The sequence below is a fragment of the Quercus lobata genome, chromosome 5 (genome assembly GCF_001633185.2).
Source record: "Quercus lobata isolate SW786 chromosome 5, ValleyOak3.0 Primary Assembly, whole genome shotgun sequence".
Classification (NCBI taxonomy): Eukaryota; Viridiplantae; Streptophyta; class Magnoliopsida; order Fagales; family Fagaceae; genus Quercus; species Quercus lobata.
The window spans coordinates 19,155,137-19,172,639 of record NC_044908.1 but is presented as its reverse complement, the minus strand read 5'-3'; the positions used below and the strand labels follow the sequence as shown (position 1 = coordinate 19,172,639).

The window sequence follows — 17,503 nt, the reverse complement described above, 5'->3', positions numbered from 1 at the left end:
CAGGACTTGGGTTCTATTTAACACTTAGCGAAAATAGCTACGAGGTTAATTTCCCCCAAGTCTGTGGTCCGAGGAGCCAGGCAGGACTTAGGTTCTGTTTAACACTTAGCGAAAATAGCTGCGAGGTTAATTTGCCCCAAGTCTGTGGTCCGAGGAGTCAGGTAGGACTTGGGTTCTGTTTAACACTTAGCGAAAATGGCTGCGAGGTTAATTTCCCCCAAGTCTGTGGTTCGAGGAGCCAGGCAGGATTTGGGTTCTATTTAACACTTAGTGAAAATAGCTGCGAGGTTAATTTCCCCCAAGTCTGTGGTCCAAGGAGTCAGGCAGGACTTGGGTTCTGTTTAACACTTAGCGAAAATGGCTGCGAGGTTAATTTCCCCCAAGCCTGTCATCCGAGGAGCCAGGCAAGACTTGGGTTCTGTTTAACACTTAGCGAAAATGGCTGTGAGGTTAATTTCCCCCAAGTCTGTGGTCCGAGGAGCCAGGCAGGACTTGGGTTCTGTTTAACACTTAGCGAAAATAGCTGCGAGGTTAATTTCCCCCAAGTCTGTGGTCCGAGAAGTTAGGCAGGACTTGGGTTCTGTTTAACACTTAGCGAAAATGGCTGCGAGGTTAATTTCCCCCAAGTCTGTGGTCCGAGGAGCCAGGCAGGACTTGGGTTCTGTTTAACACTTAGCCCAAGTAGCTGTATAGTAATGCGACGTCAAGAATTATGTCTTTCATTAATAACAGTACCTTTTCAGGTTATTTACATTCCAAGGGCGTAGCACTACATGTTCATCCAAATCTTCCAAAAAGTAGGCTCCTATGCCGGCTACGGAAGTGATACGGTATGGGCCTTCCCAGTTTGGTCCGAGTTTTCCCCATGCAGGGTTCCTCGCGGTGCCTAGGACCTTCCTCAGTACTAGATCCCCGGGAGCCAATGGCCTTGACTTCACCTTGGCGTCGTAACCCTGCTTGAACTTTTACTGATAGTATGCTAGGTGGACCATTGCACTTTCCCTTCTTTCCTCGATGAGGTCCAAGCTTTTTTCCAGAAGTTTGTTATTAGCAATGGGGCTGAAGGCAGTAGTCCTCTGTGTTGGGAAGTTTATCTTCAGTGGGATGACAGCCTCGGCTCCGTAGGTCATTGAAAAGGGGGTTTCTCCCGTGGACCTGCGATGTGTGGTGCGGTATGTCCACAAGACATGGGCTAACTCTTCAACCCACCTCCCTTTCGCGTCGTCCAACCTCTTTTTCATCCCATTCACTATGGTTTTATTGATGGCTTCCGCCTGTCCATTACCCTGTGGGTAAGCTGGTGTGGAGTATCGATTGATAATTCCCAGCTCATTACAGTATCTTCTGAAGGCTTTGCTATCAAACTGGAGGCCGTTGTCCGAGATCAGGGTGTGCGGGGTCCCGAACCTAGTGATAATATTTTTCCAAACAAACTTCTTGACATCGATGTCCCTAATGTTTGCCAGTGCCTCAGCTTCGACCCACTTTGTGAAGTAATTGGTGCCGACGAGAAGAAATTTCTTGTTCCCTGCCGCTTTGGGGAATGGTCCTAGTATGTCTAGGCCTCATTGTTCGAATGGCCAAGGGCTGGACAGCGAGTTAAGTTCTCCGCCTGGCTGGTGTATGTTCGGGGCGAACCTTTGGCACTGGTCGCACTTCTTCACATATTCCAGAGCCTCTTTATGCATGCTCGGCCACCAGTAACCCAGCGTTATGGCCTTATGGGACAGGGACCTACCTCCCGTATGACTTCCGCAAATTCCTTCATGTAACTCCTCCAGGATGAGTTCAGTAGTTTCTGGGTGCACACACAGCAGGTATGGCCCTTAGAACGAGCGTCTGTAAAGTTTGGAGTCCTCGGACAACCAGAATCGAGAAGCTTTCCTCCTGATTTTGTCGGCCTCAACCTTATCGTCTGGCAAGGTGTCGTGCTTTAAGAACAGCATTAGAGGATCCATCCAGCTAGGTTCTGCCCTGACGTTGTGTACCCGAATTCCGTTGGCCTTCTCTGTTGTTGGGCGGTAAAGATCTTCTACTAAAATAATCCGAGGAAGTGGCTGAGCCGAGGAGGTGGCCAGCATTGCGAGAGAATCAGCATGGGTGTTCCCGCTCCTGGGTACATGCGTTAAACGGAAGTGATAGAAATGGGTCTGCAGGTGCTTAGCCCGGACCAGGTACTCTTGCATTCTTTCATCCTTTGCCTCCAACTCCCCGTTTACTTGTCCCACGATGAGTCTCGAATCCGAGAACATGTTTACGAATTTTCCACCCAATTTTCGAATCATCGACATTCCCTCCAATAACGCCTCATACTCGGCTTCGTTATTCGTGGCTGAGAATCCGAGCCTCAACGACTTTTCTATGGTTATCCCTTCGGGAGAAACTAGAACGAGCCCCATCCCTGAGCCCCTTTGGTTCCCTGCACCGTCGATGTGTGCTTTTCACCAATTGTGTTCATGCTGAGAGACTATGCTGATTAGTTTCTCATCAACACTTAGTGATCCCGACACTTCCCTTCCTTCTAGTGTGGGCTCCGCAAATTCAGCTACTAGATCGGCGAGGACCTGACCTTTTACTGCGGTGCGAGGCATGTATCTAATGTCGAAGGCGCCCAAAATCGTTCCCCATTTTGCAATTCTGCCTGTGTAATCGGCGCTGCGGAGGACGGATTTCAACGGAAGTTGAGTTAGCATAACTACAGTATGTGCCTGAAAATAGTGGGGGAGCTTCCGCGTGGCTTATACGACGGCCAAGATAGCTTTTTCGAGGGGGAGATACCGGGTCTTTGCCTCCTGCAGTGATTTGCTCACGTAATAGACGGGTCGCTGCGTGCCATTGTCTTCTCGGATTAGCACTAAGCTCACCGCATGAGAGGCTACTGCGATGTAGGTGAACAACACCTCGTTGGCATCGGGACTGGGCATAATCAGCGGTCGGGCGAGGTATTCCTTGAGCTGTTGGAAAGCTAAAGCACACTCCTCAGTCCACTCGAAGCCCTTCCACTTGTGCAATAGGAGGAAGAAAGGCCTGCATCTGTCTGCTGAGTGGGAGATGAAACGGTTTAAAGCAGCTATCATGCCGATGAGCTTCTGGACCTCTTTGGGATTCCGAGGAGGCTACAGGCTATAAATGGCTCTTATTTGGTCAGGGTTAACTTCTATACCTCTGTGGGTCACTATATAGCCTAAGAATTTTCCTGATCCCACCCCAAATGAACATTTGGAAGCATTCAATCGTAGCTTGTACTTTCTCAGAATTTGAAAGACGTCGCCGAGGTCTCTGATGTGGTCGGCCACCAATTTGCTTTTTACCACCATGTCATCTATATACACTTCAACGCTCTTACGCATCTGCTGTTCAAACATCCTAGTCATCATCCTTTGATAGGTCGACCCGGCATTCTTCAAGCCGAAGGGCATCACCTTATAATGATAGTTTCCGACTGGGGTGACAAAAGCAGTTTTTTCTTGGTCTTCGGCAGCCAGGGATATCTGATGGTAGCCCTGGAAGGAATCCAAAAAACTCATTCGGGGGTGTCCGACAGTCAAATCTACCAATCGGTCTATCCGTGGTATGAGGAAAGGATCCTTCGGGCAGGCCTTGTTTAGGTCCGTGAAGTCTACGCAGACCCGCCATTTCCCGCTCTTCTTTTTTACCACGACTGTGTTGGCTAACCATTCGGGGTAGAATACTTCCTTGATAGCCCCTGCTTTCTTCAATTTTGCAACCTCTTCTCTTACAGCGTCTGCATGTTCTTTTGACGGTCGCCGAGGAGGTTGCTTCTTAGGCGTTATAGCCGGGTTAACATTAAAGTGGTGGCAAATGAGATCTGAGTCAACCCCGGGGGCCTCATAGGGATCCCAGGCGAATACGTCCACATTCCGTCGGAGAAAATCAATTAGTGTTGACTTCTCCTGGGGTGGTAATTCTGAGCCGATCTGAAAAAACCTCTCAGGGTCTGATCCGACGAGTACTTTCTCTAGATCCTCACAGCTCACCTCCGTGGTTGGTCCTCCACCACCCGCAGTTGGGACCGGGGTCATTAATTGCTATAAGCCGTTCTCGGCCGAAGTGGAAGGTTCACTATTTGGTCGTCGTGAGATTGCCGACACCATGCATTGCCTAGCCATTCCTTGGTTCCCTATTATTTCTTTGACTTGACCTCCTGACGGATACTTCACTTTTTGGTGCAAGGTTGATGGCACAGCCCCTAGTGCATGAAGCCATAGTCAGGCCACAATAGGTGTGTAGGGAAAGTACACGTCTACCACAATGAAGTTCACCTCCACCACGTCTAAGTCTGTTTGCACAGGCAACCTAATCATGCCTTTCGGGGTGACTGTTTTTCCTTCAAAGCTGACCAGAGGGGAATCATATGGCAACAGGTCTTCTAGCTTCAAGTTCAACCCCTTATACAAGTCAGGGTACATTACTTCCACGGCGCTGCCTTGATCAACTAACACCCTTTTCACGTCATAACCTTCAATTCTGAGCGTGACGACTAGGGCATCATCGTGGGGTTGAAGGGTTCCTTGTTTGTCCTCCTCTGAGAACCCGATGAAGGGCGTGGCAATCACTCTAGCTCTCTTGGATCCCCTGTCGTTCAGCTCAGTCGGGAACCTGCCCACTGACATTACTCTGAAAGGGCTGGAACCGGTCCTTCCAGGTGTGGTAAGAATGACATTTATTGTGCCAATGGGTGGCCTCAATGTACTTTGTCTGGTTTCGATATTCGACTGTTCCTGCCACCCTTCAGGGCGATGCAACAGATGCCTCAACTTCCCTTCTTGGACAAGCCGGTCCAAATGGTTTTTCAGATTCCTGCAATCATCAGTGGTGTGACCTGGTTCTTGGTGGTACGCGCAATACAGATTCTGATTACGTTTTGAGGGGTCACCTGCCATCCTGTTCGGCCATTGAAAGAAAGGTTCGCACTTCACCTTCTCTAGGATCTTGTGTAATGGTTCTCGGAACACGGCATGGACTGCCTGAGCCCCAGTGGATCCAGACTGTTCCGCGTAGTCTCTTCTCGGCCTGTTACTGTTGTTAAAGCGGTCCGACCTGAAGTCCCTCCTCTCCTGAGGGACAACCTTCGCTTTACCCTTCCCCATCTGCTGGTCCTCCTCGACCCTTTTGTACTTGTCAATTATGTCCATGAGTTGGCGAACGCTGGTGACTGGCTTCCCAGTGAGGGACTTTCTTAAGCCATGCTCTGTCGGCAGGCCCCTTTTGAACGTACTAATGGCGACGTCATCGTAATTTCCTTCTATCTCATTATACATTTCCCAGTACCTGTCTATGTAGGCCTTCAGTGTCTCCCCTTCCCGCATGGACAAGGATAGGAGGGAATCTAGGGACCGAGGGACTCTACTGCTGGTAATGAAGCGGGAACCAAAAGCCTGTGTCAGCATTTTAAAGGAATCTATGGAATTTAGCTTGAGGGCATCAAACCATCTCATCACCATAGATCCCAAGCTGGACGGAAACACCTTACACATTAACGCCTCATCCCTGGAATGGACGGCCATCCTCTGATTAAATTGGCTTACATGCTCTACTGGGTCAGTCCGACCATTGTATATGGCAAACGTTGGTTGATGGAACCGCCTAGGAAGCTCTGCCCTCTCTATTCTACGCGTGAAAGGCGACTGGGAGATGCGATCCAGGGCCTTGCTCATGGCATCGTTGGCCAAGCCTTGGTAAGATGGGCTTTTGTGGCCGCGTTTACAAGGCCGCTCGTCCTCGTAGGAAAAAGTCTCGCTCGGAGGGGTTCTTGATCTCCACCTGTATTCGTTATCCTCATCACTGCTAGTGTCCGAGCCGGGTGAAGGACGTTTTCGCTGCGCACGGCGCAGCTTCTTCTTCAAATCATCAATCTCTTACTGTAGAGCCTTTCGATCGTTTTGCTTATGGCATGCATGACCTTTCCCTTTCGAGCGGCTTCTACTCGTGTGAGAGGTGTTCACACTGCCCTCTCGTTGCTTATCTTGGTCTTTCTCTCGTTCGAGATTCAAAAAATTGTCCTGCCATTGGGAATCTGCACGACCGGTTTGGCGCGGACCTGATCCTTCCATTTCTTACAGTTTCACTTGTCGAGACACAAGTTCTCCCCATAGACGGCGCCAATTGTAGGGGCTGTTTTTGGGGCCCAGCCCCAGCAAGTAAGTGGTTCTGGCCCAAAAAACCCTAGACAATGAATTTGTAGAGAGCGGGTTACAGAACTAGGGCTGGACGAAGTGAACGTTAATTAGTTATATGCCATGCAACAGTATGAACGTGAGAATATTTCATTTATGTTCACAGGATACTGGTCCGAGGAGACGTATGAGTGCACCTCTTGCTCTGATTAAAGATTACAGAATTCTTTAATCTCTCTCTCTCTTTTTTCCCTCTAAATTTTCCGATCCCCTCTTCATGGGGATTTCCTTCTCTTATATAGCTTCTTTAAATTGATAAGAGCCTTACACTTGTTAACCATCTGGACCTTCACTTGAGTGCCTGTCCCATCGGACATCCACCTTATCTTTTTGTGAGTTGCACTGGTCAATGTAACACTGTTCGCCTGTCTTCTCCACATTAATGTGGCTGAAAAGGTAGCTTCCTTGCATTTAATGCGGCAGTTGTGGTTTCTCCCTGAACGTCTTACATTTTCGTCTTTCCTACTGTGTGAGGCTCATCCTACTACCCACATTTGTTTGGGATGGTTCTTCACTGTGGAGGGGGAGCACATTGGGCTTGTATTTGTGTGTCCGAGGAGACATTCCTCCTCGGACGTCTTTTTAAATAAACTGGGCTCAACAGGATTGGGTTGGAAGTCTTTTGGTCCCCCTTTCCCCTTTTGGTCATGGTTGGACTCCGTGCGAGGCCCAAGGCCCATTGTTGACTTTAGGAATTTTACCCCTACAAATTGTATTATAAAAATTTGTAATACAATTAATTGTATCACGTTTATAACATATAATAATATATATTTTTAATTATTTCTTTTGGTTTTGGGTGTTATAAAAATGACACATGAAATTATAAATTTTATGTAATATTTTTAACATCATCATTCAATTAAATAAATTTTGAGTTAAAGTTGCTTTTTTAAACTGACAACTAAGCCAAGTTTTGATGCCAAACACGATAGAAAGTGAGTTAAGAAAAAATAAAGAAATAGGATATAAGATATGAGAACTGAAATGTGAGTGAATGCTTCAGTGCCTCAGTGCTTGCTTCCTTAGTGAGATCCTTGGCCCTGAAGGAGGTTTTCTTTCCCTTACCCTTGCCTTTACCCTTCTCTTTCTCCACATCCTCAACCCGAACGGCGACCTGACCAAAGCCCCCGGTAATTTCAGCTAAGGGGATGGCATTAGGAACAGCCGTGGGCTACTCGAAAGCTTCAATGGTATCGGCAAGGATCTCCCAGATCTCTGGAAGGAAGAAGACATTCTCGGGCAATCTCAAGGCAGAGTCTGCAGGGACCCCTGCAGCATTAAGAGCCTGAACCCATGAAATACTGCAGTAATCCCTGCATACCTCTAGCAGCTCCTCAGAAAGCCTTGCCTCAGTCCCCTTCGCTCCAAGCTGGTAAGCAACCCTTTTTTCGGCCTTAGCTGCTTCCTTGACTAGCTGAGCTTCTTCCTTGGCAAGCTGGGCCTCTTCTTTGGCTTTCTGCAACGCGGCTTTGAGATCCAGTACGACTTGCTTTTCAGTAGCAAGGTTGGTCTCAGTCATGTACAGTTTTTAGCGTTGATCTTTAGCTTGTTTTTCAGCAGTCTTCAAGCCAGCCACAGCACTCTTACAGCCTAACTCAGCCTCCTTGAGCTTCTCAGATAGCTCGTAATGCTCCTGCTTGAGGGCTCCTAGAGCCTTCTCCACCTCAGCACGAGAGAGGGCTTCGACATCAGCTAACTTACGATTGTCGCGGCACCACTCCTCGGCCACAAATACTTGTTGAGTGATCTGCCCAAGAAGTGACAAGATGACAAGTTAAAATATGACATGATCCAATGATCTTACCGATGAGAGGATGAATTGTCTTACCATTGCAAGATCTCTCTTCAGGGATAGGAAGAGTTCAGGCTGTGAAAATTGCCTGTAAGCCTCCATATCCCTGGGAAGGAGAACGGGCTGCTCCAGGGCTTCAGCAATGTACCCTGCTCGGCCCCTATTATACTCTCGGATTGAAGCATTATAGGGAATGACTGCTCCGTCCACTTCAAGTTGGGGGCTCCAAGTGCACGGAGGCATGCACATTTCAGCCCGTTCCATCTCTTCTCGGCTCTCCACAGATGGAGCCCTTTTGTCCCGATGCTCCCGAGTCATTTTTTGTTATTTACCGCCCTGGCAAGGACCCACCTCGCCTTCCTCGAGGGACTCAATCGGCCTTTTCTTCTTTAGGTCAGGATTAACTTTCAAGCCGAGATCGGCAGGGATTTATGGAGCAGCAGGAGAAAGAACAGAGGTTTGGGACTTGGCAAGCACCTTCGATGATTGCCCCTTGCCTCGGGCAGCCATCAGCTCTCGCAAACTTTTTCCTTTGTTGGAGGCCATGTTGTCCACTTCTTCGTCTGAAGAGTCGTCTGAGCAGGCAATAATAAGAGGGGTGCCGATCACAGAGTTTCTATCCTATTCTCCCTCAACATCTGAAAGCTCGATCAGTGGAGCTTTTGGAATATCCTCCTCAAAGTAGAACTCGTCTATCTCCTCCTCAAGAGAAAGACGGGATGATTCAGTCTCTTCTTCAACACGCGCTGCAACTTCAGGATTATCTTGTGGAAGTGGTTGTGTAGCTGGCTGAGGATTTTGAATGCCAGGAAAAACAACTGGCCTAAGATCGTCTCAAGCCAAAAACCTCGGCTTCGACAAGTCGATCCTGGCCAACCTTGGACTACAGGCTCTTATGGATTGGCCGACGTCTAGGAAATCGCGGGACAAGGGTTCGTAACCCAAAATCAGATGGGCCGCACGTAATTATCCGTCCTCGTTAACGTAGATCTCTGACCTCAAAAGATAGTTCAAGGCTTGAACGCTTACGTGGCTTAGCTGAGGAGCGACGTGTGCTCTATCTGCAAAACAGCCGAGAAGGAAATTGTAGTTAAGTTACAAAAATTTTGAATCTTCAATCAAAGGAAAATAAAACTAAAGGGTTAAACCCCCTTCCCAGGGGATTGATCCTAAAGGCACCGTACCTGGATCTCCTGCCCAAGTTGGACAATGAAGACCATCGCTCCACTCTCCCGAGGCAATAAGGAAGTCATCCTTCATACTCTTATTGGATTTAAGAAGACAGGAGATCAGCCTAATGATCTCGGACCGAGATTTAAGATAGTACCCTGCTTTGTCAAGATGGTGGCACTCGTACATGTGAACTACATCATGCCATGTAAGACCTAAACCCATCCGTTTGTTCAGAACATCTATGCTGCCTAAGACCCTAAACAGGTTGGGAGCGCACTGATGCGGTGTCAATCTATAGTTAAGCAAATAGTCCCGGGTAATCCTACGCATGGGAAGCGTCATTCCTCCTTCTATAAAAGCGATCATGGGAATGACAACTTGACCCACTTCCCTATCGATCAGCACTCGTTCTGGAGGACAGTACTTCAAAATCACCCTCTGCGGGATGCAGTACTTTGCCCTAAAGGCCTCCATGGCGGCCAGAGTATCTACTAGACACTTGAATCTACCCATCTAGTTGAACCGGTGGGCCGAGGAGGAAGGCCAAGGTGAAAATTGGGGTAACGAAGAGGAAGTAGAACTTACAAGTATCCTTACAACAATCTCTGAAGCTCTCAGAGATTTCCTCAGGGAAAGGTTTCTCACTAAAGTAGTCACGGAAATTCGAAGGCCTGGAACGTTAATGAAGAACTGGGCGCTGGGATTCTCTGGCGAACTTGAGTATTAGTAGAAAAGAAAAGCAAAAAGAGCTTCCCCAGGGCCTTATATAGCAAGGGAGAAAAGGGAAGGTCACTCCCGCTCAAAATTCTAGGAAGAATGCCAGCCGTTAGATCTGCGTTTCGCCACTGGATGGGGGAGACATAAAGCTACCTAGAGTAATAAGCCGTGCCTCGTAACTTGCAACGCGTCAGAAGCAATTGTCCCCACACGTGCGAACCGGAAACTAATTGATCTTATCCCTTAAAAAGTCAAAACCCTGCTTTTCTCCTCAGAAGGAGATAAAAACCAGAGTTTTGAGGGGCTATTGTGGGGACTATGACCCAAAGTAACGAGTTGGGCCTTGGGCCCATTCGAGGACACAACCTGTCCGAGGAGGCAATGTGGCTTAGGAGATCCACGTTAAGCCTTATCACGGGAAACAAAGAAAAAAGGTCCGAGGAGGAATTCCTCCTCGGACACTGAAAATTCGGAGCGGAAGTATGTCCAAGCCACTGAAGCACATCCCCTAAATACGTGAAAAGGAAGAAAACACAAAATATCTAAGCAAAAGCTGCCACCACCACATTGAATGCACTACAGCTACTTTCCTAGTCGCATTAATGTGGAGAAGACCCCTGAACAGCATTACCTTGGCTACCACAACTCACAAAGGACTGAAAGAGGTGTCTGATAGGATATGTGCTCAAGTGGAGGCTTGGATGATCAACAAGTGTAAAGCCCAATGATAAGGAAGGGTCTATATAATGTATAGAAGCCCCCATAAGGGACAAAAAAAAAAAAAAAAAAAAGGAGAATACTGTAGCATGCAAACGAACCCTAATGTACTGGTCTGTATACACAAATTAAGTTTTTAGTCTCCTCAGACCGTGAGATCTTTCAACGCAATGGCTTTTGTTCTTGTCCATGTGTTCCTTTATCCCATGCAAGCCTCTGTTTAACTTATCTAAACCTAGTTCTTTGACCCATACTCTATAAAATTCATTGTATTGAGTTTTTTTGGACCAAGACTTCACAAGATAGGAGTTTGGACTCCAAACTGTGTCCCACAATGATATTTCCATTTGCCGCATATTCACCGTATCTTATTTAATATCCGAATCTTGTCAACAACGGTAAAAACAAAAACAAAAAAGAAACCAAAAAATGTGAACTTTGGTTGAGCACACTAAAGCTCAGATAGTATTTATTTATTGAAAGTGTGATGTTAACAGTGTTACGAAACTTTTATCACTTAAAAATACTATAAATTGATGTGTTAATTTAAAAAATATATATAATTAATAAATTTTATAATTTCATGCGTCAATTTTTACACCCAAAACCAAAAGAAATAATTTTTTAAAATTAAGTATATGTTATAAACGTGATGCAATTAATTATATTATACAAATTTTTATAATACAATTAATTATCAATTTTTTTATACTATTGAATAACACGGGTCACTGATCACACTAATCACGTTTATATTTGATAGGTCAATTTAAAGATTCTTACAAATTTGCGAGTAACTTTCACTCGTATTCCCATGTAATTTAGAAGAAAGAAAGAAAGAAAGATCAGAAAGAAAAAGACAAGAGGCCCAGCCAGGATTACTGGACCCCTTGACAGCTCCATTATCTCATCATTTTGAACGTGCTGTCGATTGACGTGCTCTGTAGTGTAGTGTGTGGGTGTGACCATCCATAAAAAACAGTAAATAAAGGCTGTGAGCCTGTGATTGTTGGATGTGTTACCTTTATTATCTTCCTCGTACAATTACAAACGACAATAATAATAATAGTAATAATAATAATAAAACTAGCTGGTAGCTCATGTATATACATAAATGTATTTAAAAATAAAAATATTTTTTTACCATAAAAATATATGTAATTATTAGAAAAAATAAATGTAATTAGATGTATGTTTAAACTCTAGCCTAAGTTTAACACTACTTATGTATTATGATAATTTTTTATAAGATAGGAGGTTTGGTGATTTTTATTAAGTATATATATGATTAGTTTTTTCTTAATAGTTTATTAATATTTTGGACTTTATTATTTTGTACTCATTAACTTACTTAATTAACACAAAGACTAAGAAACTTAAGTGGACACATACATGACACAAAATTATCCCATAAGTAAAATCTAATTGAATTTTTTCTCATCTTGGGCTTTATATATATATATATATATATATATATATATATATATAATATTCAGACTAAAATTTTATCCCTTCACAAAATTATGCTAATAATTAATAACTAAATTTTAATTGTAATTATATTATTTGAGTTAATTAGATAGAATGATTTTTTATGAACTTATAAAAATTAGATTTACCAACTTTTTCTATTGTTAAAATTTGTATAATTTTACTACAAAATGGACTATTTATATCCAGTGTATATAAGTATATACATATAAATTATTTAATTTTATCTGGTATTTTATGAATTTATTTACAAACTTATAAAAAATATTCACTAGTGTATTTAAGTATATTTCAAACATTTATTCATATAAACATGTAATGTCACTATAAAAAATTTTGGTTTTTTTCGAGGGTCAAAACTCTAGAAAAAAGTATGGAAAACCCATGAAAAATACTATTTTGAGAGTTCGAATGAACCTCAATGACCTTTGAAACATACATCTAAGAACCATCGGCAATGCTAAGAATTTAAAGATTTGTTTGGAATATTATTAGAAATGCTAAGAATTTAAAGCTAAGCCCAACATGTTTTCATTTAATTATGACTCTACACATCACGTGTTCACATTTAAAGCAAATACTATAAACCTATGTTTATCTCAGTGGCTCACCTGTCAAATATTAAACTTTTCTTTTGCTATCAAAATGATTTACATTAAAGAATGGGAAAAAGACAAAAGATGGGTTACACAAAAGGGAATTGGTCCATTGATGATCTGGAGAAAGGCCAGGATCAAATATTAAACTGATAGGTCCAGAGACCTGCATGTTACTCGTTTTTTTTGCTATATAAGAAATCTATCTTCATTCATCTATATCTATATATATCTAAAAACTATCTTCATTCATCTATATCTATATATATCTAAAAGCTAAAACGTAGAAGTTAATGTTGCTACTCTTTTATTGTGCCAAATTATCCACTTATTTTCAACTCTTACTCTCTCATTTTTAATTATTCTTCCCTTTATTAATTTCCCACTTTCTCCAACATTTCCTTCTAACCATGGATGGAGCCATTCATGGACCAAGGGGGGCAATGGCCCCCCCTAATTTTTTTAAAAAATAATATAATTATATAACTATATATTTAGGTACTAATTTTAGCAACTTTCTTCAATAAAATTACATTTTATCCCCCTTATTGATCATTATAGGAAAAATGTTATAGTTACAAACTTTTTTACAACATTTTTACAGACTATTGAAGTAGCAAATTCTTACTAGTTTGCATCTGGGTCCACCATTTATATCACATTTTTACTTACTAATAACCACTAATCACAAAAAAAATTTGTAAAAAAAATTTGTAGATCTAGTATTTTCCTCCTTTTAAAGTCCATAAAAAAATTTGTAGATCTAAAATCCAAAAAAAAAAATATATATATATATATATATATATATATATATACAAGCCCAAAATATTAGCCCAACAACAAAAATTACCAATAGGCAGTAGCAAAGCTAAAAAATAAAAAATAAAAATTGAGACTAATCAACCAATTTTACCAAAAACAAACAACTTAGCCCTTTAAAAAACTTTAAACAAAATAATTTTGTCCTTACTAACAAAAGAAACACTCTACACACACATAAATAATAATAATAATAATAACAAAAGAAAACCTTTGCCGGCTAAGCAATTTGTCCCCCTTATTGATCATTATAGGAAAAATGCTATAGTTACAAACTTTTTTACAACATTTTTACAGACTATAGAGGTAGCAAATTCTTACTGGTTTGCATCTGGATTCACCATTTATATCACTTTTTTACTTATTAATAACCACTAATCACAACAAAAATTTGTAAAAAAATTTGTAGATCTAGTATTTTCCTCCTTCTAAAGTCCATAAAAAAATTTATAGATCTAAAATAAATAAATAAATAAATATATATATATATATATATACACAAGCCCAAAATATTAGCCTAACAACAAAAATTACCAATAGGCAGTAGCAAAGCTAAAATAAAAAAATAAAAAAAATTGAGATTAATCAACCAATTTTACCAAAAACAAACAACTTAGCCCTTTAAAAAACTTTAAACAAAATAAATTTGTCCTTAGCAACAAAAGACACACTCTACACACACATAAAAAAAATAATAATAATAAAAGAAAATCTTTGCCGGCTAAGCAATGGAGCCAAAAGCCGAAACCACTGCATATAACTAACAATAAACCGCCCCCCCTAATTTTAAGTTCTGGCTCCGTCCCTGCTTTTAACTTTTATCTTTTGATCTTCCCACTCCTCTCTACCCTACCATTACTCTTTCTCTATCCATTCATCTTCCTCTTATTTTGACTCTTCTTATCCCATCTTCTTTACTATAATAAACTATTATCTCTCATTCAATCCATATTTCCCACACCAGAATATGATAACTCTCTCTCTCTCTCTCTCATAGTTTTTTTTTTTTTTTTTTGGTTTCCTTTTGGTGGGTCTCTTTTTGCGTCTCCATTGTAGGGTAATGAATCTCTCTCTCTCTCTCTCTCTCTCTCTCTCTCTCTCTCTCTCTCTCTCTCTCTCTCTCTCTCTCTCTCTCTCTCTCTCTCTCTCTCTCTCTCTGTGTGTTATGTATGTATGTGCCTGTGTGTATATTTTTTTGGTGTATTTTTAATTTAATCTTACATCTCTACTTTTAGTTGATCTAATTTGGTTGTGTTTTTAAGCTGTTAGCTTTTTTTTTTCTTTAATTGTTAGATGTGGTCCTATTTTATTATAAATATATTATATAATAATATTATATTAATCTATTACATAACATGGTTTTGATAATTTAGTGTTTACAACTATATCTTTTATTTTGAATATTCTTCTCATTATCTTTTATTCTATATTTGTTATTCTCTCCCCAAAAAAATGTGATATACTCTCTCTCTCTCTCTCTCTCTCTCTCTCTCTCTCTCTCTCTCTCTCTCTCTCTCTCTATATATATATATATATATATATATATGTATAATTCTTGGAACTCTTGATACATTTAGGTGTTGTGTTTTTTGAGTTCGCATCACAAGTCTTTTTACTCCCTCTTATAGTTTTGGGTTGATATTTATTTGAGTTAATCCTTAGTTAGTTTGGAAGTGAGAATTTGAGTTTATATCAAAACACAATCTACATGACTATCATGAATTTAAATGTGCCTATCAATTATTTGAATAATGTCAATTGTAATTATGTGATAATTTTTTATTATCATGATAATATCTTTGAGAGAATGAAAATTTTAAATAATAAATTTTAAATTTAAAAATTTTAGTTGTAATAAAAGAAATTAAGAAAATATAATTCATAATAAAAATATTTAGAAGAAAATGGACCCCTTCAATCAAAAGGATAATATCAAACAAAAACACCAAAAATGATAAATTTATATATTTGTAAAAATAGAGAGATAGCTAGAAATTATTTTTAGAAATTGTTTAATATTTTGGAAGAACAAATTATATACAATTAAGTTAAAGAGTAAGTTATATATTAGACTACATCTTAAAATAATCATATATTCTCATGCATAGCGTGGGTTTGCGACTAGTTAATATAATTTTCATTCAATCTGCATGCTACTCATTTTTTTGCTATATAAGAAACCTATCTTCATTCATTATTTCTCATTCAATTAGCACATCACCTTCTGATTCTTCCATACCCTTTCTCTCCTTTGTCAAACCACCAAAACATTTAAATTCCATATCTTGATCATGGGCAGCCTCACTTTCGATAAGGATCAAGAAAACAATTCCCACTTCGTCACTAACCCTCTAGACCCAAAGGAATTTAGGAGGCAAGGCCACATGATCATAGACTTCATTGCAGATTATTATGAAAACATAGAGAGATATCAAGTCCTTAGCCAAGTTGAGCCAAATTATCTTCGAAATCTCTTACCAGAATCTGCCCCTTACTCTCCTGAATCCATTGAAACCATCCTCCAAGATGTGCAGAAATATATTATACCTGGGATCACACACTGGCAGAGTCCTAACTACTTTGCCTACTTCCCTTCAAGTGGTAGCATTGCTGGTTTTCTTGGAGAAATGCTTAGCACTGGCTTTAATGTAGTGGGATTCAATTGGATGTCATCACCTGCTGCAACTGAACTAGAGTGTATTGTCATGGATTGGTTTGGTGAAATGCTTAAACTACCAAAGTCTTTCCTCTTTTCTGGCAATGGTGGAGGTGTATTGCAAGGGACTACTTGTGAGGCCATTTTGTGTACATTAACTGCAGCGAGGGATCAAATGCTAAGCCAAGTTGGAAGAGAGAAGATGGAAAAGTTGGTGGTTTATGGGTCTGACCAAACGCATAGTGCAATACAAAAGGCAGCCAAAATTGCTGGAATCAACCCAATGAACTTCCGAGCTGTCAAGACAACAAAGTCAACGTCTTTTGGGTTATGCCCAAAGTCATTACGTGATGCAGTTCAAGCAGATGTTCAAGCTGGACTAGTCCCATTCTTTCTTTGTGCCACAGTTGGGACAACTTCAACAAATGCCATTGATCCAATAGGGCCATTATGCGAAGTAGCCAAAGATTATAGCATATGGGTCCATGTTGATGCCGCATATGCTGGAAGTGCTTGCATTTGCCCAGAGTTTCGGCATTTCATTGATGGCATTGAGGGTGCAGATTCATTCACTTTGAATGCACATAAGTGGTTCTTTACTACTTTGGATTGTTGCTGCCTTTGGGTGAAGGATCCAAGTGCCTTGATAAAATCACTCTCAACAAATCCTGCGTATTTGAGAAATAAGGCCACTGATTCAAAGCAAGTGGTGGACTACAAAGACTGGCAAATAACCTTAAGTCGAAGATTCCGAGCCATGAAATTGTGGCTTGTGCTCAGAAGCTACGGCGTGGCGAACCTCAGGTGCTTTTTAAGAAGCCATGTTAAAATGGCAAAGCTTTTTGAAGAACTTGTAAGGCTTGATAATACGTTTGAGGTTGTGGCCCCTAGAAATTTTGCTTTGGTCTGCTTTAGGGTTTTGCCTAAGCCAAATTTTAAAAAAGTTTATGAGAATGGTGTGGCTAACCATGATGAGAAGGCCTTAGATTTGGAACGTGTAAATGAACTAAACCAGAAGCTGTTGGACTCAATCAATAGGTCAGGCCATATCTACATGAGTCCTACTGTGGTCGATGGAGTATACATAATTCGGTGTGCTATAGGTGCGACCCTGACAGAGGAACGACATGTGATCATGGCTTGGAAGGTTGTTCAAGAACATGCAGATGCTTTGCTCAGCAGATATTGAACATATCAACTATATGGGAATTATCTCATATATTTACTATATGTATTATCATTTCCATAATATGTGATACACATTTTAAAAGGAATTATGGATATATTTGATGTAATACATTTTCACTACGTTGAGTTTGCTTCAATATCTACTAAAAGTATT

The 17,503-nt window shown here is 41.2% G+C and overlaps 2 protein-coding genes across 2 annotated transcripts; one reads left to right on the top strand and one right to left on the bottom strand.

The window, feature by feature from the left end:
• Positions 1-4,229: 4,229 nt before the first annotated feature.
• LOC115990117 lies at positions 4,230-4,904 on the bottom strand. Its single transcript, XM_031113977.1, has one exon. The coding sequence runs from the start codon at positions 4,902-4,904 to the stop codon at positions 4,230-4,232; it is 675 nt and encodes a 224-aa protein (XP_030969837.1).
• Positions 4,905-15,728: 10,824 nt separating this feature from the next.
• Positions 15,729-17,503, top strand: LOC115992571 (tyrosine/DOPA decarboxylase 2-like). The gene has a single exon (XM_031116788.1). The coding sequence runs from the start codon at positions 15,797-15,799 to the stop codon at positions 17,348-17,350; it is 1,554 nt and encodes a 517-aa protein (XP_030972648.1). The 5' UTR covers positions 15,729-15,796; the 3' UTR covers positions 17,351-17,503.

Bases quoted from the DNA above. Each gene is read 5' to 3' on its own strand.
- LOC115990117 (XM_031113977.1), bottom strand. From the start codon at position 4,904: ATGGCAGGTGACCCCTCAAAACGTAATCAGAATCTGTATTGCGCGTAC.
- LOC115992571 (XM_031116788.1), top strand. From the start codon at position 15,797: ATGGGCAGCCTCACTTTCGATAAGGATCAAGAAAACAATTCCCACTTC.